This window comes from Sminthopsis crassicaudata, chromosome 2 (assembly GCF_048593235.1).
Source record: "Sminthopsis crassicaudata isolate SCR6 chromosome 2, ASM4859323v1, whole genome shotgun sequence".
NCBI lineage: Eukaryota > Metazoa > Chordata > Mammalia > Dasyuromorphia > Dasyuridae > Sminthopsis > Sminthopsis crassicaudata.
Genome location: NC_133618.1, coordinates 602,050,194 through 602,069,789, shown reverse-complemented (window position 1 = coordinate 602,069,789; position 19,596 = coordinate 602,050,194). Strand labels below are relative to the sequence as shown.

General features: G+C 35.6%; 1 protein-coding gene across 1 annotated transcript in view; it reads left to right on the top strand.

Annotated features, from left to right (window-relative positions):
- The first annotated feature begins 2,568 nt into the window (after positions 1–2,568).
- Positions 2,569–19,596, top strand: part of CPXM2 (carboxypeptidase X, M14 family member 2) — a 282,814-nt gene continuing 265,786 nt past the window's right edge. Inside the window, exon 1 of the mRNA XM_074295802.1 lies at positions 2,569–3,211. Coding sequence (XP_074151903.1) covers positions 2,893–3,211 — 319 coding nt within the window. The 5' untranslated portion in view covers positions 2,569–2,892. The remainder of the gene's footprint in view (positions 3,212–19,596) is intronic.

Genomic DNA, 19,596 nt, shown 5'->3' with positions numbered 1-19,596 from the left:
ACTCACCAACTAAAACAGAATAGATAACCAATAGAAAAGCAGGTCTAGGATATAGTTCTGTGGTATTCTTTCAGTTAGTGGGTGGATGATGGTTCAGAAAAAAGTGACTAAGAAAAAGCCGTCAGAGAGAGAGAAAGAGAATTAGGAGTTAGTAGCATCATAAAACCCCAATAAAATGAAGAGTATGATCTTAAGTGCCACAGCCTGCAGATAAATCAAGGAAGATGACAACTGAGAAAAGATTGCTGCATTTGTCAGTTAAGACTGGTCACTTTAGAGAGAACTTTTTCAGCTAAATGATAAGATCAGAAGCCAGATTGGAGCTTGTCAAAAGGACAATGGGAAAAAATGAAATGAACTGATTATAAATGTACTCTCTGTATTTAAAAGTAATCAAGCAATAGGAACATTTGGAATTCTTATAATATATTTACTACTGTGCATAATATATTTGATCCCTCCCATGTAAAATCAAAAGGATCAAATTAGATGATTCCCTTCAAGGAATTCATGGACTTTATCACATTGCCAAAGGGGTCCATAATAAACAGGTGGAAAAGTTAAGAATCCTTGATCTACAACTGTGATGGAAGGGGCTCTTTTCAACAATTAGATGATTCAGGGCAATTCTAATAGACTTGTAATAGAGAGAGCCATCTTTATTCAGAAAGAGGAGTATGAGGACTGAATGGATGCTAGCTTGGTATTTTCACCTTTTTTGCTGTTATCTGCTTGCTTTTTTTTTCCTTTTAAATCTGCTTTTCTTGTGTAACATTAAAAAATCTGTATATGTATAGAAGAATTGCACATGTTTAACATAGCTGTCTTGGGGAGTAGTGGGAGAGGAAGGGAGAGAAAAATTTGGAACACAAAGTTTTGCAAGGGTGAATGTTGAAAACTCTCTTTGCATATATTTTGAAAATAAAAAAGCTAATATTAAAAAAAGAATCCTTGATCTAGTTCTGTCTCCTTAATCTATAGATAAACTAAAACTCACAGAATTATGATGTAGTAGGTAGAGTAATCTTAACCTGAAGTCAAAAAGACCTGAATTCAAATTTAGCCTTCAATACTTCCTAGTTACTTAACCTCTGCTTGCCTCAGTTTCCTCAATTGCAAGATGGAGATAATATCAATATCTCCTAAAGTTCTTATTAGGACAAAATGAGGTAATATTTGTAAAGCACTTGGGGCATAGCAGGTACTATATAAATTCTGACTATTGTTATTTTTATATAAAATGGTTTGCTTAAGGTAACACAGATAGTATCAGAATCTGTATTTTGAGCAAAGTCTTTTGATCTTACAGCTTTTCCAGATTGCTGCATGCCTCTCAGGTAGGGATGAAGTCTGAACTGGAACTTAAGACAGAGGAAAGAGTTAGAGATATAGACATTAATGATACCAATACACAGACCCTGTGCAGCAATTTTGTGCTAATGGGGTCCTAGAAATAGTTATAGTGCACATAAAAAAATATAAGTAACTAGAAGGAAAGAGAAGGCACTTCAAGCTGGGGCCTGGGCATTCCTAGGTGGAACATTATCCAAGAGCATTACTAATGCAGACAAATTGTATTTAATTTTTTTATTTCTTTATAACTCAGGTTTAGATATACCTTAGGTGGATTCTTATGTTCAGTACTACAAAAACAGAATAGGATATGTTGGAACCCATTCTGACAGGCTTGTTAAATTTTCATTGTGAACATTTCCATCTCAGAAATGGGAAAATGGTACAAATCAGGGTGTGTTTGCTTGCTTTATTTGTTTTTGATTACATAGACTTTAAAAAGTGAAAGAGGAAATACTGATAATGAAAATTAGCTAGACTTAAGAAAGTGATACAGAAAATATTAATAACAAAGATTAAACTTGAATGTTGCACACAGTAGGTTGTTAAACATTTAGTCTTGTACCCCCAAAGTCTTACATCTCATTTAAGCCAATTATCATCTGCCTCATGAAGGTGATCCTTAGGGCAGTGCAAGGCTAGGTTCCTGCAGGTGTGTGGAAGGATGTTGGCCCTTTCCTGTCCACATCCTGGAAAGACTGGTAAGGTGATGGGGATAGTGGCAGATCTCCCCATGCAGCTGGACCAATGCAAGCTTCTGAAAAAGGAGAATGGGAGCAAAATGTGGAAGCAGAACTCTTCTCCTCTTAGGAACCCCTCTCAAACCACCCTCTCTCCTCTTCCTTTCTTGCCAATGCCAGTCTTCTAGATGGCAGACAAGGGGAGATTCAGGCCCAACGGTCCAGTCAAATTCTCCCAATCCCGAGAGGTGGAGGGGCATTCTATGCCTTTTCCCTTTATGCTTCAGCGCGTTTCCCTTGGGCTACTGGGAAGGTGAAGTTGGACTAGGGCCCCGAGACTGTGAGGGCGTCCCCTTCCAGCACACCTGCCTGGGAGGCCCCCCTCTCACAGCCCCACCTCATTCCCCAGTGGGCCAAGCTCCCCTGCCCTTCCCCCCTTCCCCTGCCAGTTCCCCCGCCCTCCACCATCCTCTGGCCCCTTGCCTCCCTCCCCGCCCCCTCTCCCCACGCCTTGTGCGCGCCTCTGCCTGCCTGGCCCAGGCCAGAATCACATGCCCTGCGGGCTCCATCTCAGTCCTAGCCAGCTCCCGTCCGCTGTCCCGCTTCCAACTTTCCCCGCAGCTTCTTTTGAGCAAACTTGTCCCTCAGCGGGCAGATCCGAGCCTTGGTCGCCGGCGGGACCCAGCTCGCAGTGCGTCCCTCGCGCCGCGAGTTTTGGGCTTCCCCGGCTCCCAAGGCAGTCTGGTGCCCCTCACTCCCTGCCTGCAGAATTTGCGATCAGGGGGGCGTCGGGAAAGTTTTGCCTTGCTTTGCTTTGTCTTTTTAAAGGAGTGTAGGGAGAGAAGAGGCGAGTTTGAGAATGATGAGGGCAAGGGACTCTTGGACATCCCCTGTGGGGCTCGCCCTTTGGGTGCTGACCCTGACTTTAATGGGGGAAGTGACTCAAGGGCGAACCCTCGAAGATCAGGATTATTATATCCAGGAGATCCTGAACCGAGATCATTACTATGCGTTCCCCGAACCCGAGGAGGAGGCTGCCACAGATCAGCCCAGAGAGGAAGCGGAGGAATTTGGGCGCCCAGAAGAGAGGCGGCAGCCCCCCAAACTCAAGCCAACCAAAAAAGAGTTAAAGCCGAAGAAAGCCAAGAAGGAAAAACTGATGCTTGAGACACCTCCAGGTAACTCTCTCCCTTCCCTCCTCCAGCTCCTGCAAACCTCTATTTTTTTCCTGCGCCTAAACAATTAATGAGAAGGGACTAACAGAAGGATGCTGACGCGATTTTTCTTCTAAAGACAAAACTTCTGGTTATTTTCTACCACCACCATCCGATCTCACTAGAGCTAGCTATTCGCAGAAATCCAATAATTAAACTCGATTTTTTGGTTTCAGCAAATGTTTTCTTTCCCTCCTGTTTTGGGATTTAATTGCAATAAGATAACTTCGTTCTCAGATGCCAGTTTCAAAACGCCCCAGGAAAGACTTTGCTGTTGCTTGCAAAATTATGGTTTTGTCTTGAGTGAACTTCATATTTGTTTGGGAGGAGTTACTCTTTGATTTTACTAGAAAGGCTTCCCAGGAAGAAGACACTCGAAGTTTTAATGAGACAATCTCTAAACTTCTTGTTTCCTCCCCAGACCCCAGCATCGTTGTCAATGTCCATTTTAATTCCAGGAAATCATATAAAAATCTCTGCAGTAATAGCAGGAATAACCTAGGATGAGATATTTGGGATGGTAAGGGGGGGCGGGGCAGCAAAGATTTTCCTTTGGGGTTCTTCAAGGCAGCTAAGTGGTACAAGGGCTGTAGTAAGGGAGATATGAGTTCAACTCTTGTCATGAGACTTACTGGTCTACACACTTACTAGCAGTGTGATTCCTGACAAGTCATTTGATCTCTCTGACTCAGTTCTTTCTTTTGTAAAATGGGGATAATAATACTCTTATTTCTCTGGGTTCAAATGAGAAAATATTTGTAAATTTCTTTATAAGTCTTGAAGTGCTATATAAATGGTACTAATAATAGTCATCTTGCCCTCAGTAGGATTTTACCATAAACAGGGCATTTTTCTGCCTGTTATAAATAGCCAAACCTTGACTTGGAATTAAAATATTCTATCCTTTGCCTTAACACTTAAATTATAATCATTGGCATTATAATCTCTGGCAATTCACTCAAACACTATGATGCTAAGTTTTTTTTTTCATCCTTAAATTATGTGTATTTCCTACCTCTTAGGATTTTGGGGAACTTCAAAATACTCAATATATTAAAAGGGCATATTTTAATGTGTTTAAACAGTTTTTATATTCTTGAGAGATGTTAGATATGGGCATTGTTTTCAACAAGTGAGATATGGAAGCAAAGAAAAAAAATAATGGGAAGAAAGAGATATTTTGGCAGCTGTACAGAAGCAAAGAGTCCAGAATAGGGAGGTGGTAATCCAAATCCACAGTGCCTTGATGAAATGGACATCTAGAATATGATTTTGGGGGTGGGGCACATTAAAAGAAGGCCATTGATGGATTGAAATGTGTCCAGAAAAGTGCAACTAGGATCTCAAAGAGCCTCAAGATCTTATCCTAGAATGTGACTAACTCAGGATGCTTAGTTTGGAGAAGTGAAGATTTGGTAGGAACTTGAAAGCTGTCTTCAAGTATTGGGTTGTGTTGGGAAAAGAGTGGTTAGATTTCTTCTTCTCTCTAAAAGTTGTAAATCTAGGAACAATGGGAGGGAGGAGGAGGAAGATGTAGAGAGAAAATTCTTTTTAATATAAAGGTAATCTTCCCACTAATTAGAGATGGGTCAAAAGGGAGATTGGAGTAGAGAGAGTTTCCAGTTCTGAGGTGTCCAGTGTTGGGCTGAACATTTATTGAAGATGTTACAGAAGTAACTCCTAGTGCTCAAGTATTAATAGAATTCTATGATTTTTGAGATCTTTTCTGATTCAAAAACTCATCTATAGGTTGAATATATAAAAAAGTCATAAGCCTCACATTCAAGACCCTCCACAGTTTGGCTTCATAACATGTTTTTCAATTTATTTCATGTCCCTGTGTATATTCACCATAAAGGAATATTAGATGTTCCTCAATCTCCCTTCTTCTTTCCCCTATGTTAATTTTTTCCTGTATCTGAAACAAAACTCCTTCCATATTTAGCTAATACTGATCTATTTCCTCCTTCAAGGTCTAAGTCAAATGTCAATTTCCATAATGCTTTCCTTAATTTATCCCACCCCCCATGCTAAATTTTTTTCTTTAATATTTTTAATATGTCAACTAACCTCTCATAGACTGCCATTAGTCAAATTGCATAGTATTTACAGGTCACATTTCACTAATGTATTGTAAAGTTCTTGAGGACAAAAGTTCTTATCTTTTTCTTCTTTGTATTCCCATTGCCTAACTTACCACCTTATGATCCACAATAAGAACTTAATCAATATTTATTGAACTGACTTGAAGTAGGTTACTTTATTATTTGTCCTTAATTTATCTTAAATTACAAAATACAAAAGGTGATACTCTACCTTTGGTTTTTAGAAATTTTAGAATTAGTTTGCATCGCCTTTTGTATAAGGTGGTTTATAATATTTTGGTCATGGAACAGAGACAGCTTCACATTCTTCTGTTAACTATTTGAGTACTGATTATATATAATCTACCATTGATGCTCTTAATCACAAGGAATTACATTTAAAATAGTTTCACTTTTCTGCCACTTCTGGATCTTGGAATCACAGAATTTGAGAAAGGGGATGTCTCTTAAAACATAAATGACAAATGGTTTTTGAGCTTCAGCTTGAAGATTCTCACAATAGAGAACCAATTATCTTCTTTTTATTGTTTTTAAATAGTATTTTGTTTTTTCTTATTACATGAAAAGATGTTTTCAACACTCATTTTTATAAGGTTTTGAATTCCAAATTTTCTCCCTCCTTCCTACTGTCCTTCCCAAGACACAATCTGATATGGGTTATACATGTGCAATAATGCTAAATATATTTCTACATTAGTCATATTGTAAAAGAATAAACAGAATAAAAGGAACCCATTATCTTTTAAGTCACTTGTCACTTATAGATAACTAATTTTTAGAAAGTTTTTTTTTTAACAAAAATACTTCTGTTCATTGCTTCTAATTCTGTCTCCTCTGTGACCAGCCATAAAAAGTCTAATCCCTCTTCCACATGGAAGACCTTCCTTTATTTGAACACGCTATTATATCTTATTTCTTGGGTTTTCTTTTGATAGCTGGGTTTATATATGTTTGGGTGGGAGCTAGAAGATGAGCAGGCCAGTTGAAACATTTCTATTTGTTCCCTTGTTACTCCTATTGAGTCATTGCTGTTAAGTTTTTCTCTTTATAAATCAATATTCATTCTTTGCTCTGGAAAATTTTATCACTGTATCTGTAATTCTAGTTTTTTGAGCTCTGAGTTCCCAACTAGAGATAGTATACTGGCAAAACATTTTAGTGTTATATTTGTTTTTCTTGATTTAATGGGAATATTTTCTACCTCTCTCAATTGCTTTCTCCCAACTGCATTTCCAATAAGTACATCAAAGGCTTAATTTGTTTTGAACACTTTATAAGAACAAGGTAATTTTCTATTTTAAGGAAAGGTGAACAGACTCTCTATGTGCTGTAAACAAAAAGGTTTCGGTCTCTAATGTGAGAGCACAAGGGAGAAAAGGAGGTTATGAGATTATTGCTTGGGGTTTGTAGTTTGTTTAGCAACAGCAGAACCTGCCCCAATTTTGTGAGGAAAACCAAAGACATCCTTACTCTTAGAGTCCAGCCCCTTCCCTTTCGTAAGAGCTACTTCCACCTGAATTCATGATCTTTTAGTTCCATGCAATTTTCAAAGGCATCTTCTTTTCTGACTCTATGAGCTTTCTGTTGTATCTTTTCAGGAATTTTTCCCCCTTTCCTTATTTTTGGGTTGGGAAAGCTTTTGCCAGCCCAAAACAGGTGATAACCTATGAAATTTTGTAGAATGATGTTTACTTGACAAAATTGTAGAACCATTTGGAAGTGAGTGTAATCCCAGACTTACTACCAATGGTAGGCCTGCATTTTCATAATAGAATACTAATTTCTAGATTGTTTATGAACAGATTTTGTCAAAATTTACTGTTGATAATATGCTAGATACAGCATATTCTTAATGGAAAGAAGCATATACAGAAGGCCTTGAAAGCTTAGGCCTTAATGACAGAAAGAAGTCACTTAAAGGAGTTAAATAAACTGTAAAAATTCAACCATGACACAGGCGATCCCATCATGTTGTTGGAAGAAGTTGCTTAAAGTTGCTAAAGAGAGTAATGTTGAGAATGCCCCTGGATATCCCCCAATATATATAACACTTTCAGTTAAGCTGAGTAATAAGAAATAATAGCTAACATTTGCATGGTAACTTAAGCCTTGTGAAATGTTTTACAAATACCTCACTTTTAATCTCACAATATACCTGCTACTGTTTTTATTACCCCTATTTTACAGATGAGGAAACTGAGGCAGGCAGGATTAAGTGACTTGCTCAGTGTCATACAGCTAGTAAATGTCAGATAGGATTTCAACATAGCTTTCAGGTGCTTCCCGATACAGCACTCCAGCTCTATGCATAATACCACCTAGATTTGAAAAGTACACTATAACATTAAGAACTTGGACCTACTAAGCCCTTTAATACTGAAGGCACAGTCCTTTGGGAATTACTTTGCAAGATTAAATTGGAGGAGTATTGAAAGAATGTTGTATTTTCTCCAGGCCAAACATTCCCTGTTCTTTCCTTTAATCCTTATGTTAAATCTCAATCTTATTTCAATCATCTGAAATGAAGCACCACATATAATCATTCTCTGGGAAATCAATGTTGCCCAGAAAGTAGTTTAATTCTAAGTATCTCCTCATGGTTGGGACTGGCACTATTTTATAGCTCAAATGATGAAAGGAGCTGTTGCCCTTCAAAAATGTTCTGATCTGGGAAAAGCAGATCCAGATACCTTTGAATGTATTAATCATGAGTTGGCTAGATAAGGATGAACATAGTGTTTAATTGATATAGTGCCTCTGGTGTTCAGGGACTTTACATAGAGACTCATCACTAGCTATTATGGCTTGTCTTCATTCTTCCCCCTTGGAACACTTTCAGCCCCCTTTTTCCTTCTCCATTCTTCCCTGAAAGTGTCCCTTTTAGGGGAAGGGGCCTTGTCTGACAAGGCTGTGTCATGTGATATAACAGAGTTGTTTACACTTTTAGTTTTTGGAGTATTGTTAGAATCATAGCATTTTTAGCAGAAATGCGTGCTTTCCTTGTTTTCTCAGTTTAAATTTACTCATGAATATCAGGCAAAAGTTCCATGTGGATAACAAATAAACAAACCATAAACTTTAAGATGGGGTCACAGTGTTTTTAAATGTTTACTTCTGTGTTCTGGTCATACTTGAAATTAAGATTGAAGAAAAGCCCCTGGAAATTCTTAGTTTATTTTGTGGGTAAGAGGGATTTGTAAAGCAGGAACTCAGGTTTATGTATCCAGGGAATATGTGTAGCACAGTAAGATCAGGGAAGGTGACACGGATTTAATTACTTGTATCACTCAGAGAATTGAGGAGAATCCAAAGCTTTCATGTTTAGTGGATCATACAATTAGAACTAAAAGAAACCTTTAACTGGAGAGGGCATCTGGGCAGAACTGTGATCATCTAGTCCAATCCTTTCATTTTTAAAGAAACTGGAGAACTAAGGTTCCAGAAAGAAATTGTGCCTTGAAAAGTTTGCATTCTAATTGAGGACTCCTGATTCCAAACCCAGGATTCTTTGTATTGTGTCATATTGAAGTTGAGGAGAATTTATTTGTTTAATTATGTGCTGAAGTAGTGAGTATCTGAAGAGGAGAAAAGAGGGAGACCTACACAGTTTCCTTGGGAGAAACAATTCAGTTCACAAATTCTTGTTAAATGATCAGTGTCTGCAAAGTACTGTGCTGATAAACAGGACATAGACACTTATCTTATGGAGTGTATAGTCTATTACAACAAAATGATATATACAAACAACTGAGATACAGGGGAAAATGAGATAAAGCAAAGGGGAGATATAGGCAAAATGCTATAAAAAATTTTAGTAGGTCATTTTCTGTTGAAGGGTCAAGGAAGACATTCTGGAGAAGGTAGACTCTGAATTCATCTTTGAAGGAAGGGAAAGACGAAACACCGAGAAGCATAAATTTATCTGCTTTCATTCTGCATTATTTAACTACCATCTAGGGTAGTTTAAATAATGAAATCCTAAAGATGAGGGAAGAAGCAACAAACAACTTATAAATTATATAAGTCTAGTCTTCTGCTTGATATGTGAGTCTTTCCTATAACACTCCCAAGGAATGATCATTCAACTCCTTTTTGAATACTTCTAGTGAAGGGAGCTCATTATTTATCAAGTCAGGGGCTAATCAGTCATGGCTAGTATTAAGACTGCAAAATTTTCATGGTAAGTAGTTTCATTTCAGATCAGCAAGTATTTGTTATGAGAAATTTTCAGACTGTTTTTAGTTGTTAAAAAGTTCTTCCTTCGTATTGAATTGAAATTTGCCTCAAGATACATCTCTCCTTATGATCATAGTTCTTCTCTTTGGGGATTTGTTTGATCACCTGCTACATAATAGCCAGCCTTTTGAGTATTTGAAAAGAGCTTCCATTTTTCCCCTTGGTATGATTTAAGCTGGTCAAATGAAATTCTGGAATGTCATGTTTTGCTCCAGGGAACCATATTTTGAGCATGAACACTGAAAAATTGTACTATACATTGAGGATGATGACCATTCTTTGGTTGAAGAGGTGATGCAAAACTGTCAAATGAAGAAGAGTAGAAAATAAAAGGTAATGCAGCCAAAGCAGTTCTTAGGAGAATTTTTATATCTCTAGATCTGTACTTGAATAAAAGAGAGAAAGAGGAGATTAATGAATTGAGCATGAAACTAAAAAAGCTAAAAAAAATTAAGTGCTCCCAATTAAATACCAAATTCAAAATTCTGAAAATAAAAGAAAATATTAATAAAATTGAAAGTAAGAAATCTATTGAACTAATAAACAAAGCTAAGAGTTGGCTTTATGAAAAAAAAACAAGTTAGATAAATGTTTAGTCCAATGGATTATAAAAAGGAAAAAAAACAAAACTAAATTGCCAGTGTCAGAAATGAAAAGGGTGAATTTACCACCAATGAAGAGGAAATGAAAGCAATAATTAGAAGCTATTTTGCCCAACTGTATGCCAATAAACCTGATAATCTAAGTGAAATGTATGAATACTTACCAAAAATATGGATTGTCCAGATTAAAAGGAGAAAATAAATTACTTAGTCTCATTTTAGAAAAAGAAATTGAACATTATTAATCAACTCCATAAGAAAATAATCCCCAGAGCCAGATGAATATACAAGTGAATTCTACCAGACATTTAAAGAACAATTAATTCCAATACTATACAAACTATTTGGAAAAATAGGGGAAGAAGGAATCCTACAGAATTTCTTTTATGACACAGATATGGTGCTGACATCTAAACCAAGTGGGGTCAAAATAGAGAAAGACAGTTATAGACCAATTTCCCTAATAAATATTGATGCAAAAATCTTAAATAAAAAGCTAATATAAATGACAATTCTCCTTAAATTAATGTACTTATTCAGTGACATGCCAAATAAACTGCCAAAAGAGTACTTTATAGAGCTAAGAAAAATAATAACAAAATTCATCTGGAAGAACAAAAGGTCAAGAACTTCAAGATAATTAATGAAAAAATATAAGCAAAAGTGGTCTAGCTGTACCAGATCTAAAACTATATTATAAAGCACACTCATCAAAACTATTTGGTATCGATTAAGAAATAGAATAGTAGATCAGTGGAATGAGTTAGATACATAAAACACAATGTTAATGATTATAATAATCTAGTGTTTGACAAATCTAAAGATTCCAGCTTCCAGAATACGAACTCACTATTTGACAAAAATTGTTGGGAAAATTGGAAAATAGTGTGGCAGAAACTAGGCATTGACCCACATCTAACACCCTATACAAAGATAAAGTCTAAATGGCTTTATGATTTGGACATAAAGAGAGATAAGCAAATTAGGAGAAAATTTCTGAGTTTTATGAATAAGGAAAGAATTTATGGCCAGAGAACTAGAGAACATTATAAAATGCATAATTTTGATTATATTAAATTTAAAAAGTTTTATTCAAACAAAACCAATGCAGAAAAGATTAGAAGGGAAACAAAAAACTGGGGGAAAATCTTTATATCCAACGACTCTGATAAAGACCTCATATCTAATATATAGAGAGAATTTATTCAAATTTATAAGAGTACAAGCCATTCTCCAATTAATAAATGATCAACAGATATTAATAGACAATTTTCAGATGAAGGAATTAAAGTCATTTCTAATCATATAAAAAATACTCTATAGAGAAATGCAAATTAAGACAACTCTGAGATACCATTGCATACCTCCAAGATTGGCTAAAATGACAGGAAAGATAAGGATAAATGTTGAAGGGAATATGAGAAAACTAGGACACTAATACATTGTTGATGGAGTTGTATACTTTTCCAATCATTCTGGAGAGTAATGTGGAATCATGCCCAAAGGGCCACCAAACTGTGTACACCCTTTGATCTAGCAGCGTCTCTACTGGATTTGTATTCCAAGGAAATCATAAAAAAGGAACAAACTCACTTGTGCAAAAATGTTTTTGTAGTGGCAAGGAACTGGAAAGTGAGTGGATGCCCATAAGCTGGAGAATGGCTGAATAAGATATGGTATATGAATGTTATATCATTCTATAAGAAACAATCAGCAGGAAAATTTCAGAAAAGCCTGGAAAGACTTACACGAAGTGATGCTAAGTGAAGACTTAGGAGAACATTGTATAAGATTTTGAGATGATTAATACTAATGGACTTGGCTCTTTTTAACCATTAAATAATTCAGACTAATTCCAATAGACTTGTAATGGAAACAGCGATCTACATCCACAATGAGGACTATGGGGACTGAATGTTGGTCACAACTTAGCATTTTCACATGTTTTTATTGTACTTTGCTTGCTTTTTTTTCTTTCTCATTTTTTTTCCTTTTTTGATCTGATTTCTTTTGTAAAGCATGATAAATGTGGAAATGTGTTTAGAAGAATTGAACATGTTTAACCTATATTCTATGGGGGACAAGAAAGCAGGGAGAAAAATTTGGAACACAAAGTTTTGCAAGGGTGAATACTTTGCATGTATTTTGAAAATAAAAAAGTAATATTTAATAAAAAATGCTCCACCAATATATCTTATGCCATGGTTTCCCATTTTTAAGCTGTAATTCAATACATTTAGAAATATTATAAAAATAAAAGGAATGCTCAGTCTGGAGAAAAGAAGTTGGGAGACATGGGAACATTTTTGAGTGAAGTCAGTGTGCATCATGCAGTAGAGGAATTAGACTTATTTTGTCACTCAAATGTATAAAATCAATAACCAGAATTTATATGAAATCACTTTGTCTAATTCTTTAGTGAGTTAGTCAATAAACATCTATTAAGTACCTATTATATGCCAGGCACTGGAAATACAAAGGAAGGACTATCTCTGTCCTGAGGAATTCAAAATCTAAAGTGGGAGGTAACCTTCAAAAATCACAAGCTATATACAGAATAAATGGATTGAGTTTTCTGTCACTTGAAATGTCTATAGAAGAGTTGGATGATCATCTTTCAAGGATATCCATCCAAGCAACCATTCATCTATCCATTTTTTTTCTCTCTCTCTCTTTCTGAATGTTTATCTACTTATCTTTCTATCTCTGCTTGTCTGTCTTCCTGTTTTTGTACTATTCATCTATCTGTGTCTGAATGCCTGCCTCTCTAGCTATCATTCTATTTCTGTCTGCATGTCTATCTTCCTGTCTTTGTGTCTGTCTGTCTGTCAATCTATCTATGTCTGAATGCCTGCCTATTTGGCTGTCTATCATTTTATTTGTCTGCATGTCTGACTGTCTTCCTGTCTTTGTGTTGGTCTATCTATCTTCCTGTCTATCATTCTATTTCTGTCTACATGTCTATCTGTCTTCCTGTCTTTGTGTCTGTCTGTCTGTCTATCTATCTATCTATGTCTGAATGCCTGCCTGTCTATCTAGCTATCTATCATTCTGTTTCTGTCTGCATGTCTGTCTTCCTGTCTTTGTGTCTGTTTGTCTGTCTATTTTCCTGTCTTTGTGGTTCTCTATCTATCTTCCTTTCTATCTATCTAGCCAACTATTTTGAAGAGAAAATTCCTATATGTGGAGGATGAGTGGATTAATATGCCTCTCAACACCTTTGTATCTTATAAAATCATAGAATCTCAGTCTCTGTTATTATAAAAGAAAAGCAGCAGATTCTTTTCATGAAGCTTAATGGCAAACCTCTATCTAGTAACTAAGGAGTATAATTTTAGGCAACTTTCTCTTTCTGAGCCTCATTTCTTCAACTTCTTCTGCCTGAATACCAGGTAGGTAAAGATGCTTTAATGTTTTGAGGAATGTGATTTCTAATCTAATTTAATGGAAAGAACTCTGGACTTGAATTTTAAGGGCCTGAGTTTTTAATGTCTTAGCAACTTCCTAAATGTGTAAACAGATCACTTAAAATTTCTGGGCCTTGGTTTTCTTATCTTTTCTTATCTTTTAAAGGAGAGAATCAGGCTAGATCATTTCTAAGGTTCTTTCTAGATCTAAATTTTTGAGTCTGCTGATATTTTTATAATCATCAAATTAGTGGAGGATTTTGCATTTATTGGAAGTTTAATGAATGGTGGTTAGATGAATGATGACTAAGTCCTTGAAATACACAGAAATCCTGAAATTATTTACAAAGTATTAGAATATGTGGCCTGTGTCCTTAAAAGAAGGGAGGGGAGACATGAATGGAGAAAAAAATGGAAATCTAAATCTTATAAAAAAGTAAATATAGAAAATTTAAAACAAAAATAAAATATGTGATATGATTTTAACATTAATCATTTATTTCCAAGTTGTTGAAAAATATTATGAGAATGTTGCATATAATGATCCCAAATTAACCAGAACATTACATTTGCTAATCTTTCTAGGACAATGAAATGGTATTTCAATATAATTATTGGTTACTTTAATAGCTAGTGGAAAGTTAATACTCAGCTTGATTGGAAAGACCAGCTGAGGGCCACACAGTTGTCTGTTTATGGAATTTCTGGACCTCAAAATATCACTAAATTTTAATAGGCCACAGCCCATAACAAAGGCCACACAATGCTCTCATAAGAATTTAAAAATCAATTTTAATGGCTTAAAATCCTAACAATTTGCCTTCTATCCTTTTAAATATCATTTCCTCTATCTAATCTCCCTCAGACTCCTCTTGTAGTGAGTAACCATTCTACTCCAATCTTGCCTTGAATTTAGGGTTCAAAAGCCTTAATGTAATCCCTTGGCTTATGTTATTTTTCATTTTTCAGTGTAAATATTATATCCTTTTTTATGATAGCAGAGACTATGTCTTATCTACACCATGTAGAGTCTAATATCATTTAGCAATTTCTGAATTTCTATTTTTAATACTCTTCCTGGTGAGGTTGTTATCAAGTCCCTAGATAGTTTGAATCTCAAGTTAATAGATTCAGATTCAGAATGGTATAGTTAGAAAGAGCATAATAAGGAAACAAGATGTTAGAGACTGGAAAGGTTTTTGTTTGAGTTCTTCCTGGCTTCCCTACACCAAATCAAGTCTCTGGATTTTAGAGTGACAGAACCCACAATTATTTGCAGTGTAACAAATTTCCAGCAAAAGTTATTTTGGAAGAACTTCAGGAAAGGTCTTTTTCAATCAGGCAGGATGGGGTTACAACTCAGTTACAATGCAGCACAATTTAGGGAGACCCAGGGCAGAGAGGCTTTTGTTCTGGGGGACTCTAGTAGGAAACTATTAGCCAAAATACAGCAGCATTTGCTACTCTGTTCTGTGGATCAGCAGATCAGCTCCAGCATAAGTACAGAAAGCAAATGGTGAGTCAATGATTCCCAGCCTAGCAAGTGAGACTTGACCATGCTCACCCATGCTCACAAAAGCACTGGTTCTGGGGCAGCCTGAAAACCCTGCCATCTGTAGAGGAAGCTTGGGACAATCTCCCCTTTATCCTAAGAGCAGATCTCAACCTTTAAAAATGAGTAAAAAATAAAAAATAAATAAATATAAAAATTAGCAAAAAATCAAAACAAACTTTAATTATAGATAGCTTTTATGGAGAAAGAGAAGAACACACCTCAAACCCTGAGGACACTACATGCAAAACATCTGAATGCTCAGAGGGTGTTTATAAGTTGGTCTCCATCTCACAAGACTCTCTTGGAGGAATTCAGAAAGGATCTTAAAAGATAGTTAAAAGAAAATTGAAGAAAGAAAATGAGAGCTCGGGGAAAGGAAACACAAAAATTGTCTTAAGAAAATCACTTTTGAACAAAAATTTTGGTGAAATGGAAAAAAAAAAAAGAAAAGAAATCCTTGAAAAAAAATTAGTGAAAAGGGGAAAAAATCAATGAATAAACAATTCATTTAAAAATGTAATTGACCAATTGCAAAAGGAGGTAAAAAAGCTAACTGAAGAAAATAATTCACAAATGGAAGTAATGACTTAAAGAGACATCAAGAATGAGTCAAACAAAACCTGAAACAATGAAAAAAAAAAAAGAAGAAAATGTAAAATGCCTCATTGGAAAAAAACAAAACACAAAAAACAAACAAACAAACAAAAAAACCAAACCAAAACAAACAAACAAAAAAAAAAAACCCAACTGATTGGAAAATAGACCCAGGAGAGATAATTTAAGAATTATTGGATAAACTGAAAATGATGATGAATAAAGGATCCTAGACATCTTTCAAGAATTTATTAAAGAAAACTGCTCTGATGTCGTAGAACCTAGAATAGTGTCCTGGGACTGATGCTTCTGGTTTTTGTATGTTGGGTGAGCGTGGCCAAATCTCACTTGCTATTCTGGGAATCAGGGATTCACCATTTGCCTTCTGTAGTTATGCTGGAGCTGATCTGCTGATCCACTGGCTTCTGAACCGGGACAGAGTAGCAAATGCTGCTGTATTTTGGCTAATAGGGTCCAACTAGATTCTCCCAGAGCAAAGCCTCTCTGCACTGGGTCTCCCTATTCTGTGCTGTTTGAGATAGCCATTGAGGAATTCATCAATCACCTCCTGAAAGAGACCCCAAAATGAAAACCCTAAGGAATATTGTAGCAGAATTTCAAAATCAGATCAAAGAGAAATACTGCAAGCAGTCAGAAGAAACAATTCAAATATCAAGAAGACACAATCAGTATTATCCAGGACCTAGCAGCTTTCACCTTAAGGATCAAAGTGCCTAAAATATGATATTTTGGAAAGTAAAAGAACTTGGATTATAGTCAAGAATCAACTATTTAGCAAAATTAAGCATTATCTTTCAGAGGAAAAGACAGACATTCAATGAAATGGAGGCTTTTCATTTATTTTTGATGAAAATCAGAGCTGAACAGAAAATTTGATCTTCAAATACAGAACTTAAGAGAAACATAAAAAGGTAAAAAGCAAGAAAAAAATGAAAGTTTTTAAACTTTAAAATATTTATATTCTTATATGAAAAGATGATATGTTCAACTTTTGAGAATTTTCTGTTAGTGGTAAACTTGGAAGGTGTAGGTATAATTTGATTTTACTGTGATGATAAAAAAAGAAACTAGGGATGGAAAAAGGGTTGTACTTGAAGAAGAGAGAAGGGGTGGTAAAATGGGGTAAATTTTGATTTTAAATTGGACCGATTACAGTTGAAGTAAAGAAAGGAGGGATACAAAGAGATCTTAAAGAAGGAAAAGGCACCGGTATGTGCAAGAATGTTTGTGGCAGCCCCCTTTGTAGTGGCCAGAAACTGTAAATAAAGTGGATGCCCATCAAGTGGAGAATGACTGAATAAATTGTGGTATATGAATATTATGGAATATTATTGTTCAGTAAGAAATGATCAATAGGATGATTTCAGAAAGGCCTGAAGAGACTTACATGAATTGATGTTGAGTGAAATGAGCAGGACCAGGAGATCATTGTATACTTCAACAACAATATTATATGATGATCAATTCTGATGGATGTGGCCATTTTCTGTTAGGTGAGAACTCAGGCTGTCTGGACAGTGACAAGGTGAGAACTCACCTGGTAATCCTAATAATTTTCTTTTTTTTTAAATTTTATATATATTTTATTAATTTTCATAACTATAACATTTTCTTTGACAGTACATATGCATATGTAATTTTTTTACAACATTATCCCTTGTACTCCCTTCTGTTCTGAGTTTTCCCCTCCTTCCCTCCACCTCCTCCCCTAGATGGTAGGCATTCCCATACATATTAAATATCTTATAGTATATCCTAGGTACAATATATATGTGCAGAACCGAATTTTGTTGTTGTTGCTGTTGCAAAGGAAGGATGGTATTCGGAAGAGAAACAAAACAAAACAAAACAAAAAATGCTCACAGTTTACACTCATTTCCCAGTGTTCCTTTCTCTGAATGTAGCTGATTCTGTCCATCATTGTTCAATTGGAATTGGATTAGCTCTTCTCTATGTTGAAGATATCCAATTATATCAGAATACATCTTCATACAGTATCATTATTGAAGTGTATAATGATCCCCTAGTTCTGTTCTTTTTACTCAGCATCAGTTGATGTAAGTCTCTCTAAGCCTCTCTGTATTCCTCCTGTAGGTCAGTTCTTACAAAGCAATATTATTCCATAACATTCATATACCATAATTTACCCAACCATTATCCAATTGATGGACATCCATTTATTTTCCAGTTTCTACCCACTATGAAAAGGGCTGCCACAAACATTTTGGCACATACAGGTCCCTTTCCCTTTTTTAGTATTTCCTTGGGATATAAGCCCAGTAATAGCACTGCTGGGTCAAAGGATATGCACATTTTGATAAATTTTTAGGCATAATTCCAGATTGCTCTCCAGACTGATTGGATTCTTTCACAACTCCACCAACAATGCATCAGTGTCCCAGTTTTCCCACAGCCCCTCCAACATTCATCGTTATTTGTTCTTGTCATCTTAGCCAATCTGACAGGTGTGTAATGATATCTCAGAGTTGTCTTAATTTGCATTTCTCTGATCAATAGTGATTTGGAACACTCTTTCATATGAGTGGAAATAGTTTCAATTTCATCATCTGAAAATTGTCTGTTCATATCCTTTGACCATTTATCAATTGGAGAATGGCTTGATTTCTTATAAATTAAAGTCAATTCTCTGTATATTTTGGAAATGAGGCCTTTATCAGAACCTTTAAGTGTAAAAATGTTTTCCCAATTTGTTACTTCCCTTCTAATCTTGTTTGCATTAGTTTTGTTTGTGCAGAAACTTTTTAATTTGGTGTAATCAAAATTTTCTATTTTGTGATCAATAATGGTCTCTAGTTCTCCCTTGAACACAAACTCTTTCCTCCTCCACAAGTCCAAGAGGTAAACCATCCCATGTTCCTCCAATTTATTTATGATTTCGTTCTTTATGCCTAAATCTTGGATGCATTTTGATCTTATCTTAGTATGTGGTATTAAATGTGGGTCCATGCCTAGTTTCTGCCATACTAATTTCCAGTTTTCAAAGCAGTTTTTGTCAAATAATGAATTCTTGTCCCAAAAGCTGGGATCTTTGGGTTTGTCAAACACTAGATTGCTATTTTTATTCACTATCTTGCCCTGTGAACCTAACCTATGCCTCTGATCAACTAGTCTACTTCCTGGCCAATACCAAATGGTTTTGGTGACTGTTGCTTTATAATATAGTTCTAAATCAGGTACATCTAGACCACATTCATTTAATTTTTTTTCATTACCTCCCTTGAAATTCTCAACCTTTTATTGTTCCATATAATTCTGTTGTTATTTTTTCTAGGTCATTAAAATAGTTTCTTGGGAGTCTGATTGGTATAGCACTAAATAAATAGATTAGTTTAGGGAGTATTGTCATCTTAATTATATTTGCTCGGCCTATCCAAGAGCACTGAATGTCTTTCCAATTAATTAAATCCAACTTTATTTTTGTGGCAAGTGTTTCATAATTTTGCTCTTATAATTCCTGACATTCCTTGGGCAGATATATTCCCAAATATTTTAAAGTATCGACTGTTATTTTGAATGGGATTTCTCTTTGTATCTCTTGCTGGTAATTTATGTGGATATATTTTGTATCCTGCAACTTTGCTAAAATTCTGAATTATTTCTAATAGCTTTTTAGCAGAGCCTTTGGGGTTCTCTAAGTATACCATCATGTCATCTGCAAAGAGTGATAGTTTGATTTCCTCATTTCCTACTCTAATTCCTTGAATCTCTTTCTCGGCTCTTATTGCCGAGGCTAGCATTTCTAGTACTATATTGAATAGTAATAGTGATAGTGGGCAACCTTGTTTCACTCCTGATCTTACAGGGAAAG